This window comes from Delphinus delphis, chromosome 6, assembly GCF_949987515.2.
Source record: "Delphinus delphis chromosome 6, mDelDel1.2, whole genome shotgun sequence".
Lineage (NCBI taxonomy): Eukaryota > Metazoa > Chordata > Mammalia > Artiodactyla > Delphinidae > Delphinus > Delphinus delphis.
The window spans coordinates 105,425,476-105,443,811 of record NC_082688.1 but is presented as its reverse complement, the minus strand read 5'-3'; the positions used below and the strand labels follow the sequence as shown (position 1 = coordinate 105,443,811).

Sequence of the window (18,336 nt, the reverse complement as noted above, 5' to 3'; positions counted from 1 at the left end):
AGCAGATCCGGCAATGGTGGGTTGGACCCTGGGAGAGTGGGGAACACAGGCTATTTAAGGGCCATAGTTATTGTTCAGATTCTAGACTGTTGTAATTTTGTTTGCGTATTCTTCCCTGCCCAGTCAGTGATATTAAAACTAAAATAGAAAAGAGTAAATAAAATATGTACAAGTTGCAAAAGAAAAATGATTGAAGGATTGCCTAATCTTTTAGAGTATTTATGCTGGTGACAGTTATTGATCTATTGGATTTAGTAAATTTTGCAGCCCAGAGATTCATCACAAAAATGGGTTGTTAATCTCAAGAGGTGCTGTTAATTTTGTACCCTGAGAGTGTGCCTTGTGGGGGAAGGAGGGCCTCTGGAGACAGGGATATAAATGACAGTTCACGAGAAAATGCACGATTTATCAAATTGCTGAGTTAAGCCAAGTAACTGGAAGAGACTTACAGATCTCAGCTGTTTCCCAGTTCAAATAAATCCTGTATTTCAAATGGAAAACGGCCATTCTCCTAATATAAATCATCTTTCTGTAAATATTGAAAACACATTTCTTTTTCTGAGCAGCACCCCTCTCGCCCCCCAACCCACTCCCCACTCTGTCTCCCGTTCCCTGTCATTGTGCACTGGGAATAGAAAGATAATCTGCCACCTTCTCCCAATGGCTTAAGTTATCAAGGCGAGACACCTTAGAGCGCGCCAGAAAGCGCAGAGCTCGGCGCAGCCGCGACTGTCGTCTTCCCCAGGAGATGGGGCTCTGCGCGTCTCTGCAGGCTCCCTCAGACCCGGTGACGTGAGGCGGAGAGGCCAGCGTAGCTCTGGCCTCGCTCAGCCCCTGCTCGCCGGGCTGGCTGCTCCTTGGCCTGAGTCTCCCGGGACCAGAGGGACCATTTGTGACATGGGACCAGCCTTGAGCAGCAGCTTGAAAGACGGCCTCTCAGAGGAAGGGCACAGCCTGCAGGCAGCCTCTGTTCCTCCTCTTCCCCCTGCCTCCCGCCCGCAGGCCCCAGGGTTGTTGCTTCCTGCCCGAGCTGGTGGAGCTGTGCCCTGGCACTTCCAGATCCTCCAGTGAGACCATCATTTCAGTTTTGCAGGAGGCAAGTGCTCTTCTGGCCTCCGGCGGTGCTGTCAGTCTCCCCGTGGAGTTGGCGTTGGGCAGGGGGATCCGTTCACATGGGGGCAAGAGTTCTGAGCCTGAGTGCAGGGAAGTGGGAGGCGCTGGGAGGTGTGCGCCTGCTGTGTGCCACGCTCTGTGTGAGGGCCTGGTCTGCCTACCTTGTACCGCGTCGCCGAGGTGGCCGCCCCGTACGTGTTGTTCCCACCACCAAGCGATTCTCGGACACCAGCTGTGTGTCCTACAGTTAAGTCGGCTTCTGACCCCATCTACTTGGAGACAGTGTCAGATGCCACAGGTTGAGGGCTCAGCCCCACAAGACTGTCCCCACTTCAGATGCCAAGTCCGGTGTGCTCCAGCTCAGAGGGTCCCATGACCCCTTCCTCAGGTTGAATGAATTTGCTAGAGTGACTCACAACTCAGAGAAACATTTTACTTACTAGATTATCCATTTATTATAAAAGGATGTAACACAGGAACAGCCAGCTGGGAGAGATGCGTAGGGGAAGGGTGGGGAGCTTCCACGCTCCCTGGGCACAGCGCTCTCCCCAGATTGCCACACGTTCACCAACCCAGAAGTTCTCCAAACCCTGTCCTTTTGGGTTTTTACGGAGGCCTCATTGTGTAGGCATGGTTGATTCAATCATTGGCCATTGGTGATCGGTTCAGCCTTCAGTCGCTGCCCAGAGGTCAGGGGTGGGATGGAAAGTTCAAATCCTCTAGTCACCTGGTTGTTCCCCCTGGCAACCAGCCCCCTTCCTTGGGGGCTTTCCAAAAGTCACCCCCTTAACAAACTCAGATGTGGTTGAAAGGGCCTCGCTATGAGTATTAAGAAGCCCTTATTGTTATTGCCACTTAGGAAACCCCAAGGGTTTTGGGAGTTCTGTGCCCGAAAACAAGACTAGGACCAAATATGGAACTCTTACTAGAAATGATGCCATCACAGGCAGCTGTTAAGATCTGCAGTTTACGGAAAGGAGAGGCGATGAGGGGCACCCGTGGCCGTCTTGCTTAGCCCTCAGTCGCAGCAGGGGCAGCGCCAGCGTGGAGCCTAGTCGGCCTGCGTATCTGGTTCGTGGAGGTCGCACGGCAGAGCAGGGGGGCTGAGGTGGGAACCGGGTCCGCCCTGCTGCACGGCTGCGCTTGTCCCACCGTTGGAGCTGTCATGTCCCCGCTGACAACAGCATTGGTCTCCAGGCTTTGGGGAGCGGATGCCTAACTGTGAATTCTCCCCTCCCTGCTCCAGGCTCAGCGAGAGAGCGCGGGGCTGCGCGTGGCCTCCGACGTGCCCGTGGCCTTGCCGGCCGCCCCCTCGCCCAAGACCTACGACGGGCCCCCGAGGCCCGCGCCCACCTCCCCGGCCCCCGAGGGCGCGGATGGGCCGCCCAGCCCCCTGAGCGAGGCGTCCAGCGGCTACTTCTCGCACAGTGTCTCCACTGCCACCCTGTCGGACGCCTGCGGCCCCGGCCTGGATACCGCGGCGTTGCCCTCTCCTGGCCCCGGCCCGGCCACCCCTGAGCCCGAGCCCCCGGCCGCGCCCGTCACGTCCCGCGCCCCTCCCGGCCCGGCGGAGCGAATGGCGCAGGGAGACGGCGCGGCTGCGGCCCCTGTCGGGGCTGCAGCGGTGAAGCGGGACGAGGCGGCAGGCCCCCCCGTGCCTGACCGGCGGGGCAGGAGTGACCCTGCCGCTGCCCCCCAGAAGCCGGAGAGCCCCCAGCCCCAGGCGAAGCCGGCCGCTGGCCCAGGGCCCGACGTCTCCAGGCCGCCGGCGCCTGCTGACCCTCGGTGCCAGCCGCCTGCTCCGGCCCCTTCCTTCAGGATCCAGAAGGTGCGGACCTCGGAGCTGAAGTCATTCACACGCATGCTTGGCGGGGACCCCGGCGGCCCCTCGGGGAGCGAGGAGGACCCGCTGGCCTCAGGGGGCCCGGGCGACGGCAGTGCTGGGGCAGAGGCCCCGGGAAAGCTGGAAGTCTCCTCGGATTCTGAAGAAGCCAGTGAGGTCCCAGAGTGGCTCAGAGAGGGAGAATATGTGACCGTGGGCACCACCAAGACGGGCATCGTGAGATACGTGGGGCCCACTGACTTCCAGGAGGGCACGTGGGTCGGAGTGGAGCTAGACTTACCTTCAGGTTAGTGCTGCTGCTTTGGGACAGGTTCCGGGTCCCGGGGCGACTCACCGTGCCCCCCGTGGTCGGCCCTGCCCCGCACTGCCCAGCGCCTGCTGTGTGCCCTTGGGCACATCGTTCATGTCTCTGAGCCCCTGGGTCACCACTTTCCAAAATGAAGAATTTTGTCTAGATAAGAGTTTCCTAAGCGTTTTCAGAGTCAGATTCTCTTCTTTTAACCTGCAGAAATTTCTCAGAAACCAAAGACCTTAATTGAAAGCTACTCTTAATTTGGTGACTTTACATCCTGGTTTTTCTTTTTTAGTCACAGAAGCGTCTGCATTTCAATTGTCACAGCAGCTCCGTCTGCTGTGCTTGCTCAGGTTACAAAAACCAGTGCCCATGTGGAGCTTCAGGTGCCTCAGGTGTTCCTAAGACACCCCAAGGCTCCTGGGCCCCCAGGGGGAGGACAGAAGGCGAGGTGATCGAAGAGCCTCGTGGGCTCACCAGTCTCTTAAGTCTCCTTATGGAATGGCCTCCCTCCAAGCCAAGAGATCATCATTTCAGAAAGACTGAGGGCAGGACTTAAGGAAACATGTACTTTGTCATGCCATTCATTCATTCATCTATTTAGTTTTATTTATTTATTTTTGAACGTGTCCGGTCTTTGTTGCTGCGCGCGGCCTTTCTCTAGTTGTGGCGAGTGGGGGCTACTTTTCGTTGTGGTGTGCAGGCTTCTGATTGCGGTGGCTTCTCTTGTTGCGGAGCACGGGCCCTAGGCGCATGGGCTTCAGTAGTTACAGTGCGTGGGGTTCAGTAGTTGTGGCGCACAGGCTTAGTTGCTTTGCGGCATGTGGGATCTTCCCGGACCAGGACTGGAACCCGTGTCCCCTGCATTGGCAGGCGGATTCTTAACCACTGCACCACCAGGGAAGTCCCCAATTTTTCTTTTTTTTCTTTTTTATTTTTTTGCGGTACGCGGGCCTCTCACTGTTGTGGCCTCTCCCGCTGCGGAGCACAGGCTCAGCGGCCATGGCTCACAGGCCCAGCCACTCCGCGGCATGTGGGACCTTCCAAGACCAGGGCACGAACCTGTGTCCCCTGCATCAGCAGGCAGACTCTCAACCACTGCGCCACCAGGGAAGCCCCCCAATTTTTTTTTTTTAAATTGAGGTATAGTTGATTTACAGTATTAGCTTCCAGTGTATGGCATAGTGATTCAAAATTTATACAGATTGCACTCCATTTAAAGTTATTATAAAACACTGGCTGTATTCCCTGTACCGTATAATATGTCCTTGTAGCCTATTTATTTTATACATAGTGGTCTGCACCTCTTAACCCCCTACCCCTGTCTTGCTCCTCCTGCTTTCCCTCTCTCCGGCTGGTAACCATTAGTTTGTTCTCTATATTTGTGAGTCTGCTTCTGTTTTGTTATATTCATTCATTTGCTTTGTTTTTTAGATTCCACATGTAAGTGATAACATACATTATTTGTCTTTCTCTCTCTGACTTACTTCACTTAGCATAATTCCCTCTAGGTTCATCCATGTTGTAGCAAATGGCCTGCGGATTCTTTTTGATTTCATCAGCTTTATTGTGATGCAATTTACATACCAAAAAATCCACCTGTTTAAAGTGTACAATTCAGTGGTTCTTAGTATATTTCCAGAGTTGTACACCCTAATTTTAGAATGGGTTTATCACCCCAAAAAGAAGCTGCATGTCAGTTAGCAAGACACTACCCACCCCCCCAAGACCCAGGTAACCATTGATCTACTTTTTTGCCTAAGTTGATATAAAAGGTCCTAATCTGGACTTTCACATAAATGGAGCCATAAATACCCGGCCTCTTGTGACTATTTCAGTCTCCGAGTTTCGCGGGCTTAGCCAGTTGTGGTCTGTGTCAGCACTTCATTCCTTTTTGTGGCCGATACTGTCCCACTGTAGGGATGCCCCACGCGTTCGTTGTTCATCCACTTGTCAGTTGATGGACGTTTGGGTTGCTTCCACTTTTTGGCCGTTGTGAGTAAGGCTGCGGGGAACACTTGTGTGTTAAGTTTTTGCATGGACACACTCATTTCTCTTGAGGAGATATGGCGGGGAGTTCACTCTGTGTCTAGCACGCTGAGCTCGGCTGGCCTGATTGCCTTTCTCCCTCCCACCAGCGTGTCCCAGGGTGGGGCAGCTGCTCCCTGAGCTGAGGCTTGGAGGCTGTGGAGATGGGTTTTAGCAGAGCTTGTGTGGCCTGCTGGGTGTCGCCAGTGAGGAGCTGTCCTTTGGTCCAGCAGAGTGAGGGTTGCAGGAGGGGCCTCAGTGAACCCCAGGCCACAGTGACTGTCTCTCAGCCCCTAGGCTCAGCTGTGAAATCACTGGCTTTAAAAATAATTTTGGCCAAGAATGTCATAAAATGGAAGAGGTAGAAGACTAGTGCAGCACAGGTTGGAATATTTTTTAAATTCTATATCTGCTGAAATGCAAAGGGGAATTGGGAAAGACATTTTTATCTGTAATTGAGCTCAAAAATTAAAGGGGGATTAGCGAACAGACAAATTCATCCAGCAAATAAATACTAAGCACCTACCGCGTTCCAGTCCCTGTCCTGGATTTTGAGGACACCTTGGTGAGCAAAACCAAGTTCTGGTTTCCCTGGACTTACATTTTAGAGGGGAGAGAATTGCCAAGTAAACAAACAAAATGTGATAGTAGTGAGTGCTATGAGGAGAGCAGGGAGAGCACGTGCTCCCGAGGAACCAGGGTTCTGGCAGGAGGGGCACTGGGCGTGCGGGGTGGATGCCCGGTAGAGAAGAGCAGTCAGAGGGCCACCTCGGGCTGGACACGCAGCCAAGAGGCAGCAGGGTTCTCGGAGGGCAGGCTGGGTGGGCGAGCCCCCAAGGGACAGGGCAGGGCCACACACAGGCCCCCGCCTTCGAGGGGGAGGCAGGAAGGGAGAGCGAGAGGTCACCTGTGAGATACATCGAGAGGCGGACCGAGTGACTCCTGCTGACCTTGAGAGGAGCTGGTGGAGGGTGGGCCTGTTTGAGAGGGAGGAAGAGAGGAGGCAGGCTGCGGGGTGCAGGCAGTGAGTGTGGACAGTTCATGAGTGCTTTGCTGCAGAGATCACGTCCCCCAGCAACCCATCACCATGGGCTGCGGACACTGAGGGATCAGCTCCCCCCAACCCCCCCCCCCCAGTGCTGACCTTCACCTTAAAGCATTTTTTGTTTGCTCTTACCAAGGAGGCATCTTCTCCCCATCTTGACACACCAGGCGTGACATCTCACTAGCTACAGTTTGGTAATTTGCCAGTTTCCATCTAATAGATTTAGGGAAAATAATCGTTCCACTCACGACATCCATCCTAGGTTTGCGTCTTGACTGTCCAGACTGACAGCGGTTGGTGCCGAGGGCGGGGCGAGTGGGCGTCAGAAGTGACAGGCCCTGGCCGTGCCGGAGGCCACCGGGATCTGTCCGCAGTGACCACCTCTGCTGCTCGGGAGGCACTGCCCCGGCCCCGCTCCTTCAGCGGGGACCGGCTGCGCGGGCCTGGGAGCACAGGGGTCCCACGGGCCGGGGAGCCACCTCCACGTCTTCCTTCCTTTCTTCCTTCCCGCAGGTAAGAACGATGGCTCCATCGGCGGGAAGCAGTACTTCAAGTGCAACCCCGGCTACGGGCTGCTGGTGAGGCCGGGCCGCGTGCGCAGGGCGGCGTGCGCGGGGCGGCGGCGCAGCGCGGGGCTCCGGCCGCAAGGCGCCCCCGAGACCCGTAGGAGCGGCGCGCTCTCTGGCTCTGCCACCAACCTGGCCTCGCTGACGGCGGCGCTGGCCAAGGCCGAGGGCGCGACGGGGCGGGCCGAGCGCGCCCCCGGGAACCCGGAGAACCGCAAGTCCTGGGCCAGCTAAGCGGCGGGGTGGCCGCCTCCCGTCCTTCCTGGGCGACGGACAGAGGGCGCGGGGCCCCTCCGAGCCTTTGCGGGGACAGTCCCGGGCGGGCCCTCTAGCCCCTCTCCGTGGGGACAGGCCGGGAATGCTTTCTGCACGTCGCGGGGCTGGTGACCTCTCCCTGTTTCTCCCTCTCCCCAGAGAGTGAGGCTGCGTCGCAGCTGGGCCGAGGGTGGAAGGTTCTAGGAGCCCAGCGTGGTCCCAGATTGTGGAGAGCAGGGTTCCGCCGTCTTCCTGGACCTGGGGCCGCTGCGACTGCGGCCAATGTTGCTCTTTTTTCTGTGGTGACGCCGTTAACCTCTTAATTTAAAGCATAACCGTTACTCGTGCCTTTCCCTCGCGTGGAGGCGGCGCCCCGCACCTCCGTAGACCCCAGCACCTCTCCCCACCTCAGGTGCCTGGGGCCCTGGGCCTGCCCCCTCCCGCCTTTCCCTCTTCCTTTCCACGGGGTTTCTTAGAGGTTTCTTTGTGGGTGTTTTAGGGTCTTTATACCCAGAAAGTTTTTTCTCTTTGCCATTTATTCCCTTAACAGAGTTCTTGGCATATATTTATTATATTTATTTTTTCAAAATCCGAAATTGTTCGCGAGCCACAATCATTCTCCCGATGTGAGTGCCCAGGGCCTGCCTTACGCTGCCCGCCTCTGCGGCCACTTGGGAGCTGCCAGCCTCCTGCCTCTGGCGGGGGTTCCCGGAGGACGCTGCCCCTCCTTGTGTCCTTTATCGCAGATACACAAGTGGCCTTACTCTAAGCTGACAGTGAAAACCTGGAGACTTTTGTTGTGCTTCTGTGGCCAATGACAAAGTCAGTCAGAGGCATCGTGGCCTTGGTGCGGTTTTGGTCCTGGGAGGGTCCTTAGACCAGCTTAGCTCCGTGGCGGTTTTGTGCCTTGACGCCCGCCCAGCCTGGGGCTGCAGCCCGGTAGGCGGAGGGAGAGCTGCCCACCCCACTGCCGGCGGGGTTTATCCCTGGGAGCCTCGCAGAGCCACGGGCGAGGCTGGCCCGGATGGTGCTGGGGACGGTGTGAATCATCCCAGAGCATCGCCTGGCCCCGCTGGGACAGCCCTGGTCCAGAGCCCTTTCTTCACCGGTGCCTTTGGTATTACCAGGGTGGTGGCCCAGTGACCTGGTGCCCCAGGTCTGTGGCGGGCCACCACTTGTACTCCTTCCTGTCCTCAGCTGGCATTCCGAGGAACACCTGCCGGGCATGTCCCTGAATTAAGCGCTCCCAACTCTGTGCCAGCTCTTCTGCGTAAGCTCCTTGCCAGCACGGAAACTCTCCTTTCAGGCCTGTTTTCAGCGCGATGCTAGCACCACCCGCTCCCTGGGAGGGCGGCTCTCGCTCCCAGAGCCTCAGGTGACCTGCCTGGTGGGGCAGAAAGTCCGCACCAGGCGCACTGGAGAGAAGACGCCATAGAAATGGAAGGTGGCTTGGGTGTTTGTGACGCTCATTTACGGAGCCAAGTACTTGCTGGGGCCCATCTGCCCTGTGACAGGCGTCGCAACCTCACAGAACGGGCTTGGGACGGTCGGTCGGGGGATGTGAAGGGTCGGGCTCTTTTCGTTGTCGGTTGAGTTGAAGTGGAAGAGGTGACAGCCCCAGTCACTGCCCTGAGCAGGTTTTTGGCCGGAGCTCACGGGCCGGGAGGAGCCCTGTTGTCTGGAGAGGCCTCAGGCGCCCTTCCCCTTCTCCCGGCCTCCCCTACGCCTCCTCCCGGGGCCTGCTTTTCAAACGTCCCCAGTTCCGCCTGCCTGAGAGTGTCCCACCAGCCCTGCCCAGCATCTCTGCCCCCAGGGAAGCAGCGTTTCCTTAGAGCCCTTGACCTCGTGCTGCCGGGACTGGGGGCGGTGGCCAGAGCCCATTGTGTGCAGAGGTGGTGCTTTCTCCAGGGAGGAAAGCACTGTCGCTGCTCTAGAGTCTGTAGCTCCCAGCTTGCCTGGGGTTTTCTCAGAATGAATTGTGTTTGGGCCTGTGCTGGTGGCATTAGAGAGGCCACGTCATCCCATCGGCGTTCCTGGTAAGCTGTTCCTGCGGCCAGAGAGCAACACGCGGGCTGCCCTGGGCATCCTCATCTGTCAGCACTGCTGGCAGAAGGCAGCTGCTGGCCTGGCTCTCCTGACCCAGCTCTGGGCCCTGGTTGGCCCAGGACCCTCGAGGGCAGTGAGGCGGCCCCTGGAAGAGCAGAGCAGGGCGTGGGGGCCATGCTGGGTCCTCGCAGGGGTATGGGGCCAGCAGTCCTGACCCCCGCCCTCTGGCTCCATGACCCACACGTCCCTTTGGGCCGCTGTGTTGGTGGATGGAGTGGGGCTCCGGGGACGCTCTCGGCCTCTCTCTTGCTGCCTCCGGCTTCCTGGGCGGCTCGGGGCGGGGGGGGGGGGGGGGGGGGTGGGTGGGTGGGTGGGTGGGTGTGTGCGGGGACCGTCCTGCTCCCAGGTGGTGAAGGAAGCCGGCCCTGCTTCTTGGCGCAGACTCCTGTTAGCTTGTGAATGGAAGAGCTGCGGTCCCTAAAGCCAGGAGCCGGGCAGTCCCCGCACCCTGAGTTATTGGGGGGAGGGAGGGACTCCCCCTTCCCTGCGTCTTCTGTCCTCGCCTTACTAACACACAGACCTAATTTTAAATAAATGTCAGCATTAGGATCCCTGATGCGGTTCTTAGCAGGTCAGGCTCCGGGATTTAGTAAGACAGCAGGAGCGGCAGCTGCGTGGCGCTGGGGAGGGACCGTCCGTCTGTGGCTCCCAGCCGCACGAGGACAGGTCAAGGCTGGGCGGGAGCCCTCCTGGCCTCTGCCTCCTGCTCTGTACACACACGGTCACCCAGCCCGGACCCCAGAGGACTGTGGGGGGCGGTGCGGGTGGCCGGCCAGCGGGTCAGGCCCCTGTGCTCGGTGAGCTGTGAGCGGGCCCCTTGCAGAGCCGGAAAGGCCTAGGAGGTGTTCAGACCCTTATCCCCCCTCCCCCCGACCCCGTTACTTCCTCCTCTTGGATTAAAGTTCCCCGTCTGTGAAACTGACCAGGAGGCCACGGGTACATATTTTCTCCGCTACAATGAGCCACTTGCCCGAGGCCTGCCTGCTCTCACACGCCGCCAGCTCCCAGGATCACCGCCCCGTCTGTCTGCCTGTCGCTCCTCAGATGGACAGACATCTCTCCGGGATGGGTTGTGCGCCTGAGACCCTTGACTGCACTGTCCCCGTTGTCCCCATGTGCACCCTTCTCGCGGAGGAATCCGTCATGCCTCCTGCGTGCTGCTGACTAATCGTGTTGGGAGAGTCTTGGAGCATCTCTGTGCGTGGAGTTCTGTAAATATGACGGGTTCACATAAAGGAGTGATTTTGTTTGGGAGACTGTATTGATTTGCTACACATGAAATGGGAGTTAAGAAAAATCCAAAGACTCTGTAATGAATTGTAAAGACTTAATGATTTGTACTGTATAATGAACTAAACCTCTTTAATTCTGTACCATATATGCCTTTCCGTCACATGACCAACAGCCTCTAAATAAAACCATTTGATCTCCTGCCTACGTCTGGGTCGTCTGGTTGCCTTCCTCTCCCCCACCCTGAGGCAGGGGTGTTTGGGCTCATTCCAGACTGTTCCACAGGCAGCTGTGACATGGTTCTGAGTGATCAGCGTGGGGCTTTTCAGGACTGAGACTGGAAGAGAGAGGTTCAGGGCAGCAGCAGGTCCGCTGAGCACACCTCCACAGCCCAGCGCTCCTTGTGATTTGGTTCCGTGGCCAGTGGGTTGAGACCTTTTTCAGGAGCCAAGGACCAACAGAAACTTTTTGATGGCCTTACATTCAAGGTAATCGGAGCTTCTGGGCTACCTAGCCGGGATACCGCTTCTCTGGAACAGGGGTGTCCCAGCTCTCACGCCTCAGCTCCACTGTCCACCTCGACCTGCACGCTGGGCCCCCTGTCAGACGCCGCAGCTGGGGAACAGAGGACTTCTTTCCACTGCTGCACGGGTGAGTGGACCCTCGAAGGTTCTGCAACGAGGTGTTTGGGGGAGGAGGACAATGGATGTGCACACCGGCGGTCCAGTCCCCGCAGGCTGTGAAGCCCGATGGCATTTGTTGGGCCCTGCTTGCCCCTGAGGCCGACATCCTGAGGACGTGGCACCCAGCTGTAGCCCAGCGTGGGCTTGAACCAGCGCCGGGGAGAGAAGCAGCCCTCCCGAGATGGCCTGCACCGTCCTGCTCATGGTCCAGGAGCCCAGCCCACAGCCGCGAGGATGCAGTCGGCCCAGTGCGCTGGTGGCCCTGCATCAGCGAATCACTCCGCCTGCGCCTGCTATAAAAGGTACTTGCAAACGTAGGGCTGCAGCCACGGGGAGGGCTGATTAGAGGTGGCCGCCAGTCAGAGCACGTCTTGGCGGGACTTGTTTGTATTCCTAAGTGCCTGAGACTTGTTCTCAGAGATAAGCACTGCCGAATAATGACAGAAATTTGGCAGCCAGGAGCTGTCCTGCTCTGAGGCAAGAGTCTCAGATTGATTTAGCTCCTAGGGTAAATCGTATTTTTCGAGCCGTTACTTACTGTCTTGCAACTAAATGAGATCTCCTTTGCACGAGGCTGTGGGGTTTTCACGGTTGCTCAGACCCCAAAATGGGCGCTAGTGGGTATGTCACGTTTAGTTCGTTCACTCTCTCGCTACTGGGTTCCTCGGAACATGTGTGCGCCGTCCTGCACCGGGCCTGGTGTCGCTGGACAAGTCCCACGGTCGCAGAACCTCGAGTGTGGCGCCCACAAGAGGGGCTCCAGAGCTTTAGGGGTTGAGGAGGTGACCTCCAGGCAAGTGTGTTTGGAGGACTCGCAGACGAGGCGCGGGGGTGGTGGTGCTCTGGGGGCAGGTGGGCCCTGAAGGACAGAACCAGAAGGAGCAGTTCTGGCCCCAGTAGAGTGGCACGGGGCGGGGGGGGGGGGGGGGGATGGTCCTCGGCATCCCCATCCCCCGAAAACCCGCCCATCTACGTTGGCAACTTAGGGTTTGAGGGCAGCTTAAAGTTTTGCAGAGTCTTTTCTAGTTATGCATAATGAGAAAACAGACTGCGTCTCTGAGAAGGGGTCGTTGAACCTATCCTAGCCTGTCGGGTGAAAGGGGAGCTTTGGCACCCGATCCTTCAGTCCTGCTCAAGAATTTGCTCCCAACCATTGGACGCCTTACACAAATTACAAAGCTTCAGCTTTCTTTCATATTGTGTTTTTTACTGCTAAAGGTGAAGCCCCAGGAAGGATGGCTCTTCTAGGAAAATGAGGTGCTCGGGGCATGGCCTGAGGTGGGAGTTCACGGCTCAGCAAAGTCCAAGGGTGTGGTCCTCATGGAAGAGAAGCTTCCAGCATCCCAGTGGTTTTAGGATGTGGGAGGGTGGTGCCTGTAGTGAGGGGATCACGGGCGGGGAAGCTACGCGAAGAGATGGCTTCTCCCGGGGGATTCGGGGCAGACATGAAGGGAGCACAGGCTGGAGGAGAAGGGGCCGGATTCACGGCTGACGTTCCCTCAACCAGGAAGTGCTTGATTGTCCCCTTAACCCCTTTCAAGTGTCCTCGGGTCTCTGGGGCACCAGTCCGTTTTCAAAAGCATGAAGGGACAGATGCTCAGAACAGAAGTGACAGGGCACTTCCCAAATGACTGTCCTTACTCAAAGAAATCCCGACCAGTCTTTGTTCAGTTATACATTTTATTCTCTAATAGGTACAATACTAAAATAAACACAAATTAAAAAAAAGTTTTATTAAAACAAAACTGTACAAAAAAGCAGTATACTACATTTTAATTACAGAACAGTCTACTGTCCAAAAGGCACTAATCCAGAATAGGAGATACAATGATACAGGACTCATTGGAACTATTTTAATCAATACAATAGAGCACTTGTTTCTTTGACCATTTACATCTAGAAACAAGGGCTGTTTGCTACAGTCATTACACAATGTTATAAATATGAGTCCCACAGGTGAAGGTGCAGTATCGCTCTCCCTAGAGAAGGTTCACGTCACGAGGGACTGTCTTGGGGCTGAGAGGTGGGTGGGCAGCAGAGGCAGTCCCAGGCCAGGGCCTCTGGACGCCTTTGTGGTGGGAGGGCCGGCTGTCCTGGGCACGCGGAGCTTGTCCTCCGGCCCGGCCTGTCCGATGGGCGGTTTCTGGCCATTGCTGGCAGCCACGCTACCCCCTCTTGGGTGTTAGCACCGGCGGAAGGTGGGTTCTGAGACCCTCCAGGTTAACTGGGGCTGGAGGCCTGGGGGATGAAGCGCCAGCAGCTCGGCAGAGGGGAGGCGTTTTGTAACCTGATCTGAAAAAGGCAGCGACTACTTGGAAGAGGGGCGGGGAGCTCAGGGCCGGTGAGCAGGGCAGCACTGCCAGGCACAGCCCCCTGCTGCTTTCCGGGCAGGCTTCTGGCCCAGAGATGAGAGGCCCTGTCCCTCACTTCCAAGAGGTCCCACGTCCCCTCCCAGTGGCTGGTGGGGCGTCTGCGTTAGCTCTGACAGTCTGTTTGTTTGGAAGCTGATGTCTAGAAACGGGATTTTTGCTTCCCTGCGTCCTCCCTCAGTCCCACCTTAGGGCCTCGAGTGGCTCCCAGGCAGCCTGGGCCACTGTCCCGTGTTCGGTGGCCAGGACAGCTCTCTCCACCCCACATTTCATTCTCTCATGGACTCTGCCCCTAAGGAAGAGAGATACTGCAGCTTTCCAAACAGTGTCATTACACGTAAGACGAAGACAGGCATCTGATGTTAACAAAAATAAGTAACAAAGAAATAGGATTAAACCAAATCTCTTCTCACAGCATCCTATACTACATCCTCCTTCTGCTTAGCAGAAAATTGTACGTACACAAAAATACAAATACACAATTTTGTAGAACAGTCTGATTTTAATATATTTATATATATTTATATTTATACGAGTGGCAGGTTAGTTCATTATATAGAGCTTTTTGCACTTTTGGCTCATATGCAACAAGGCTTATAAATTCAGCTTTAGCTTTCATTCAGGTTTTATAGCTTTTGAACAAGTGTTTTCACATTTAAAGCAGCATCCAATTTGCACTAGGAGTTTGTGGTGATAGAGGAAAAGATGGGGTCAGGAGGTTACTGACAGGAAGGCGGGCCGGGGCCGGGGCAGATATACATTCCAGTGTGTGTGGCGACGTCGGAAGGATTGCTATGGGACAGAGTTGACCATGATGACCCCTTGAGGTAGACTGAACACCTTACAGCAGACTCAGACACAGGTGTGACTCCCCTCAGGGACACATGGTGCACAAGATGGGGACAGAGACCCGGAGACACCAAAGGGAAACACAAAGACTAAGACACGACGGCGAAGGCAGGGGGAACGCTCTGCCCCGACCCCCCCCCCCCCCCGCCTGCCCGCAGGGGCCCCACTCAGCCCGTCGCAGGTACTCCAGTATTTGGAGGATGCTAAAGACTTTCCAGCAGACCCGAGGCACCCCTGGCATCTGATCAAATGACCCCCATCAACTCGCCTTACACTTTAAACTCGCTGCGCCAGCGAGTTCCCACCCTACAACGGACGCCCAGGGAGACGGAGCCGCATGGGGTTCCGCGGCGGGAACCATCCCCCAGCGCCCCCGGTCCAGGTGAGCCCCCGGTCCAGGTGATCAGAGAGAAACCCGCCTCTCCTCTCCTCTCCTCTCCCCTCCTCCGGTTCAGCCTCGCGCCAACCTCGCTCACACTCTTCAACTACAACACGGGGAGCCGACAAGCGCCGTGGAACCTGTGGCCCGGCGCCTGGAGCGCCGAGGGTCTGCTCGGGGCTCGGCTCACGGGGGCAGCGGCTCCACGGCAGCCTCACAGGCCACCTCCACGGCGGTGCTCGCCCACCCCATCGCTTCCATCTACCGCCCCCGTTGGCCACCCAGCTCAGTCCCTGTGGCAAACGCTGTACGTGTTAAGTGGGAATGCCCAGTGTATGGGTCACTCCACTGTCCGAACAAAAATGCTGGATTCATAATGAAAATAAAGTGCCTGGGTATGGATTGTTGCATTCTGCAAAACCCTTCTTACTCACCAGCCAGTCATCCGAGCGCTGCTGGGTGCCACGATGTCAACAGTGCGGCCACAGAAGAACCCTCCTCATCCGCCCACCACGTGATCAAGGCCCCGAGTTTAGGTCAGACTTAAAGTACTTTAAAAAAGAAGCAAACAATCTCACACTCGTTTTCAAAGATGCACTTCTGATCTTGTTTCACCCCCCTACCGATGACGGCCTTTCTGGGCCCTTGTGGGCAGACACCCTGATCCCTCAAATCCAGGAAGAGAGGACGAGGACAGGCAGCCAGGGGTCAGTGACCGATGACGGCAAATGAATAATCCTGTTTATAGCTCTGATTGACTCTTTGCCTCTTGGGTCTGGACGCACCTTCTGGCGGCTGTCAGAGACGCCCGGGCTTCTGCGCCGAGGCTGTCTCGCTCTCCCGCTCGCTCGCTCGGCAGCTGCGGACTTCGCTAAGCAGGCTCCTACACAGTCTCTGGGACCAGGACCGGCATCCCGTCCACAGAAACGCCCGTGAAGCAGCAGCACAGGGGAGAGCGACAGCCCGCGTGCTCACCCCTGCAGTTGTTCTGCCTGCGGAACCCGGGGACCCTGGGGAGGGGCAGCCACCGTGGCCACCCACCCCAAGGGCCAGGGGCAGGGTTGGGGAGGGAGGGCAGGGCACAGGCCGACTCTGGCGGGTCCCAGAGGTCTGTAACTTGTGTAGGCACTTAAAAAACAGAAAGAGAAATTCATCCTCGGAAGGTGCTGCATACCCAGCGTGACCACGGCCTTGGGAGGGAGGGGAGCCCACGGGGGATCAGAGAAGGCTGTGGGCTCTTCCAGGGGAGGCGGCTGTGATGCTCTCGGCATCTTCTGGCGGGGACAGTGGCCCCCCTTGCGGCCTGGGTGAACCGGCAGAGGCCTCTGTCCTTCTAGCTTGGGCAGAGCAGGAGGGACAGATGGGGCGGAGAGCACGCGCGGGGTGCCTGGGTGGCCGGCTCTAGGCTCGCAGCCGCTGGGCTGGGGGTGACGCTCGGGCTGCACGGACTCGCTTCCTACCGTCAGTGCGCTTCCTACCGTCAGTGCGAGAGAAACTACTAGGAAGAGAAGAGGCCCCGGTGAGAGGAGGGTTCTGGGAACCGAGCGCAATCAAGAGCAGCCCTGCCAGAGCTGCCAGTGCAGGCAGAGAGCTCTTGCCCCGCCCCCAGTACCTTTGGTTTCCGTTCGTGGTGCCCATTTTCAGAGATGAATGATGAAGGGGTTCACTGACTAACAATACTGAATGTGGTTTCCAAGGCAAATGATAACTAACGATAATGCTCCTGACAGGAGCCCGCAGCCCAGCTCCCTCACCTTCATTCGGTCCACTCCTAACGTACGTACTGCCCTGCCCCCCGTGGCATAAAAACAAGAGTTCAGGGTAATATCACTAGAGTGGCTGCTGTGTACATTAATACAGCACTAATGCCGTTCTCTTTCCAGTTTAATAGCTTCAGTGAATGATGAAGTGGAAGGATAAGCGTCACAACTTCATGCTGGGCTCTTAGTTCCAGTAAAGCAAAAGGAGAGGTTTCCGTGCTCAAAGGAAGCCAGAAATCAGACAGATTAGTTACACCTGACCTGGAGGGAGTGGGAAGTTACGAAGAGAACAGGTGTCCTGGGACCAGCTCTGCGTGCACACTGGCTGGTGAGTCACGTGCGCCTTCCTCGGGAAGAGCCCACACCTCCCTTCTGAAGTCTCCCCCAGCTGCCACCAGAGATTCCAAATCGGGATCAGCACCTCAGTGGAAAGCACACGTGCCTTCTTCCCTTCCCTTTAAGGGTGGGTTTATTTGGTGGGGTGAGTGGAGTGGATAACCAAAACCCCCCACGAGCCGGCTAATGAAACAAGGTGCCTATTACAAGGGCCACCAATCCCCAGTGGTCAACATGGGGACCCTCTCCCAGGGCCACTCCCAGCGAGGCCTTGCTCCTGGGGCGGTTCCCGTTCTTGGGCTTCAAGGATGCTTAGGGCACGACTAAGCGGTGGGAAGAGAGAGAAGCGACAGAGCCGGCCCCTGCAGAACCACCTATTGAGAGGTAAAGAGCTGGAGAATGGGAGGGAGGCGCATGGATTTTAGTTAGCTGAGTCCTCAGGTCAGCTTAGAGCCCGTGTCCCTGACAACAGTCACTGAGCTGCCACACCAACCCCAAGGCAGCTCGCCCCTAAGCTGGACTGTGGTTACCAGAAAGTTCTTACGCCGAGCCAGAGAGAGCCCACGGCAGGGCAGACACTGATCCAACACTGGCATTCCAGAGCCTCCAATCTCCAAAGCACTGGCCCAGCCCCACCGCCTCTCGTGATTGTGACGGAAGGGACAGTGGACTGAGCTGGAATGGCTTAGCGAAACTTCCAAACACAGGCACTGAAAAAATGCTCCAAGAGCTGAATAGAGAGAGAACAGGAAGAGTGAGCTTTTAATATTCTCTGCTTCCACTTAGAGCACCTACCCCCAAGCAATGCTAGGATATTCGAGTTCCCCTCAGAACTCAGACTGTGACAGCCAAGATCTTCCATCCCAGCAAAAGGCAAGACCTTCCCATTCACCTCCTAGAGGCGGAGATGGGGACAGGGGACTTGAAACAAGAGGTTTTGCATCACAGCAGCCAAGCCTCACTGCGTTCACTGCGTTTCTGTAACCATGAGTAACAGGAGAAAGGCCAAGGAGGAAGGATGCCCTGGTGTCTAGATCATCACAGTGACACTGGTCCAGTGTCGGCACAGAAATGATGGCGGGGCAACAGTGCACCAGGGGGGAATCATCCGGCAATGCCTAAGAGAAAAAGGAACAGGTTAAGTACAGAGATTTCACTCAGCAGGGCCAGGCAGACATCCTGTTAATGTTCTACCAGGATGAGAGAAGTGACTGGAGATTTTACTTGACTTCATTTAGGGGGTACTGCTCAGTATGGTCTGTGAATCTTCAAGAATCAATGAGACAGTGAAAACACTCAGCACAGTGCTGGGCACACAGGACAAGCTAGCAAGTGTCAGCGGCTACTTCGAGCTTCGAATGCTTGGGAGGTACGATGATTTAGAATGACGGCATCTTTACTCTGGTTACTTCTGGTGTTTTCTTCCAAAAAAATACATATTGCAGGGGTAAGCACTACCTGTATTTTCACTGATTTTGGTAA

The 18,336-nt window shown here is 56.5% G+C and overlaps 1 protein-coding gene across 4 annotated transcripts in view; it reads left to right on the top strand.

Moving 5' to 3' along the window:
• KIF13B (kinesin family member 13B) overlaps nt 1-9,510 on the top strand; it is a 187,258-nt gene extending 177,748 nt beyond the window's left edge. For all 4 annotated transcript variants that reach the window (XM_060015252.1, XM_060015250.1, XM_060015251.1 and 1 more), the window contains 2 exons: nt 2,360-3,242; nt 6,835-9,510. In XM_060015252.1, coding sequence (XP_059871235.1) covers nt 2,360-3,242; nt 6,835-7,121 — 1,170 coding nt within the window. In that variant the 3' untranslated portion in view covers nt 7,122-9,510. The remainder of the gene's footprint in view (nt 1-2,359; nt 3,243-6,834) is intronic.
• Nucleotides 9,511-18,336: the final 8,826 nt, after the last annotated feature.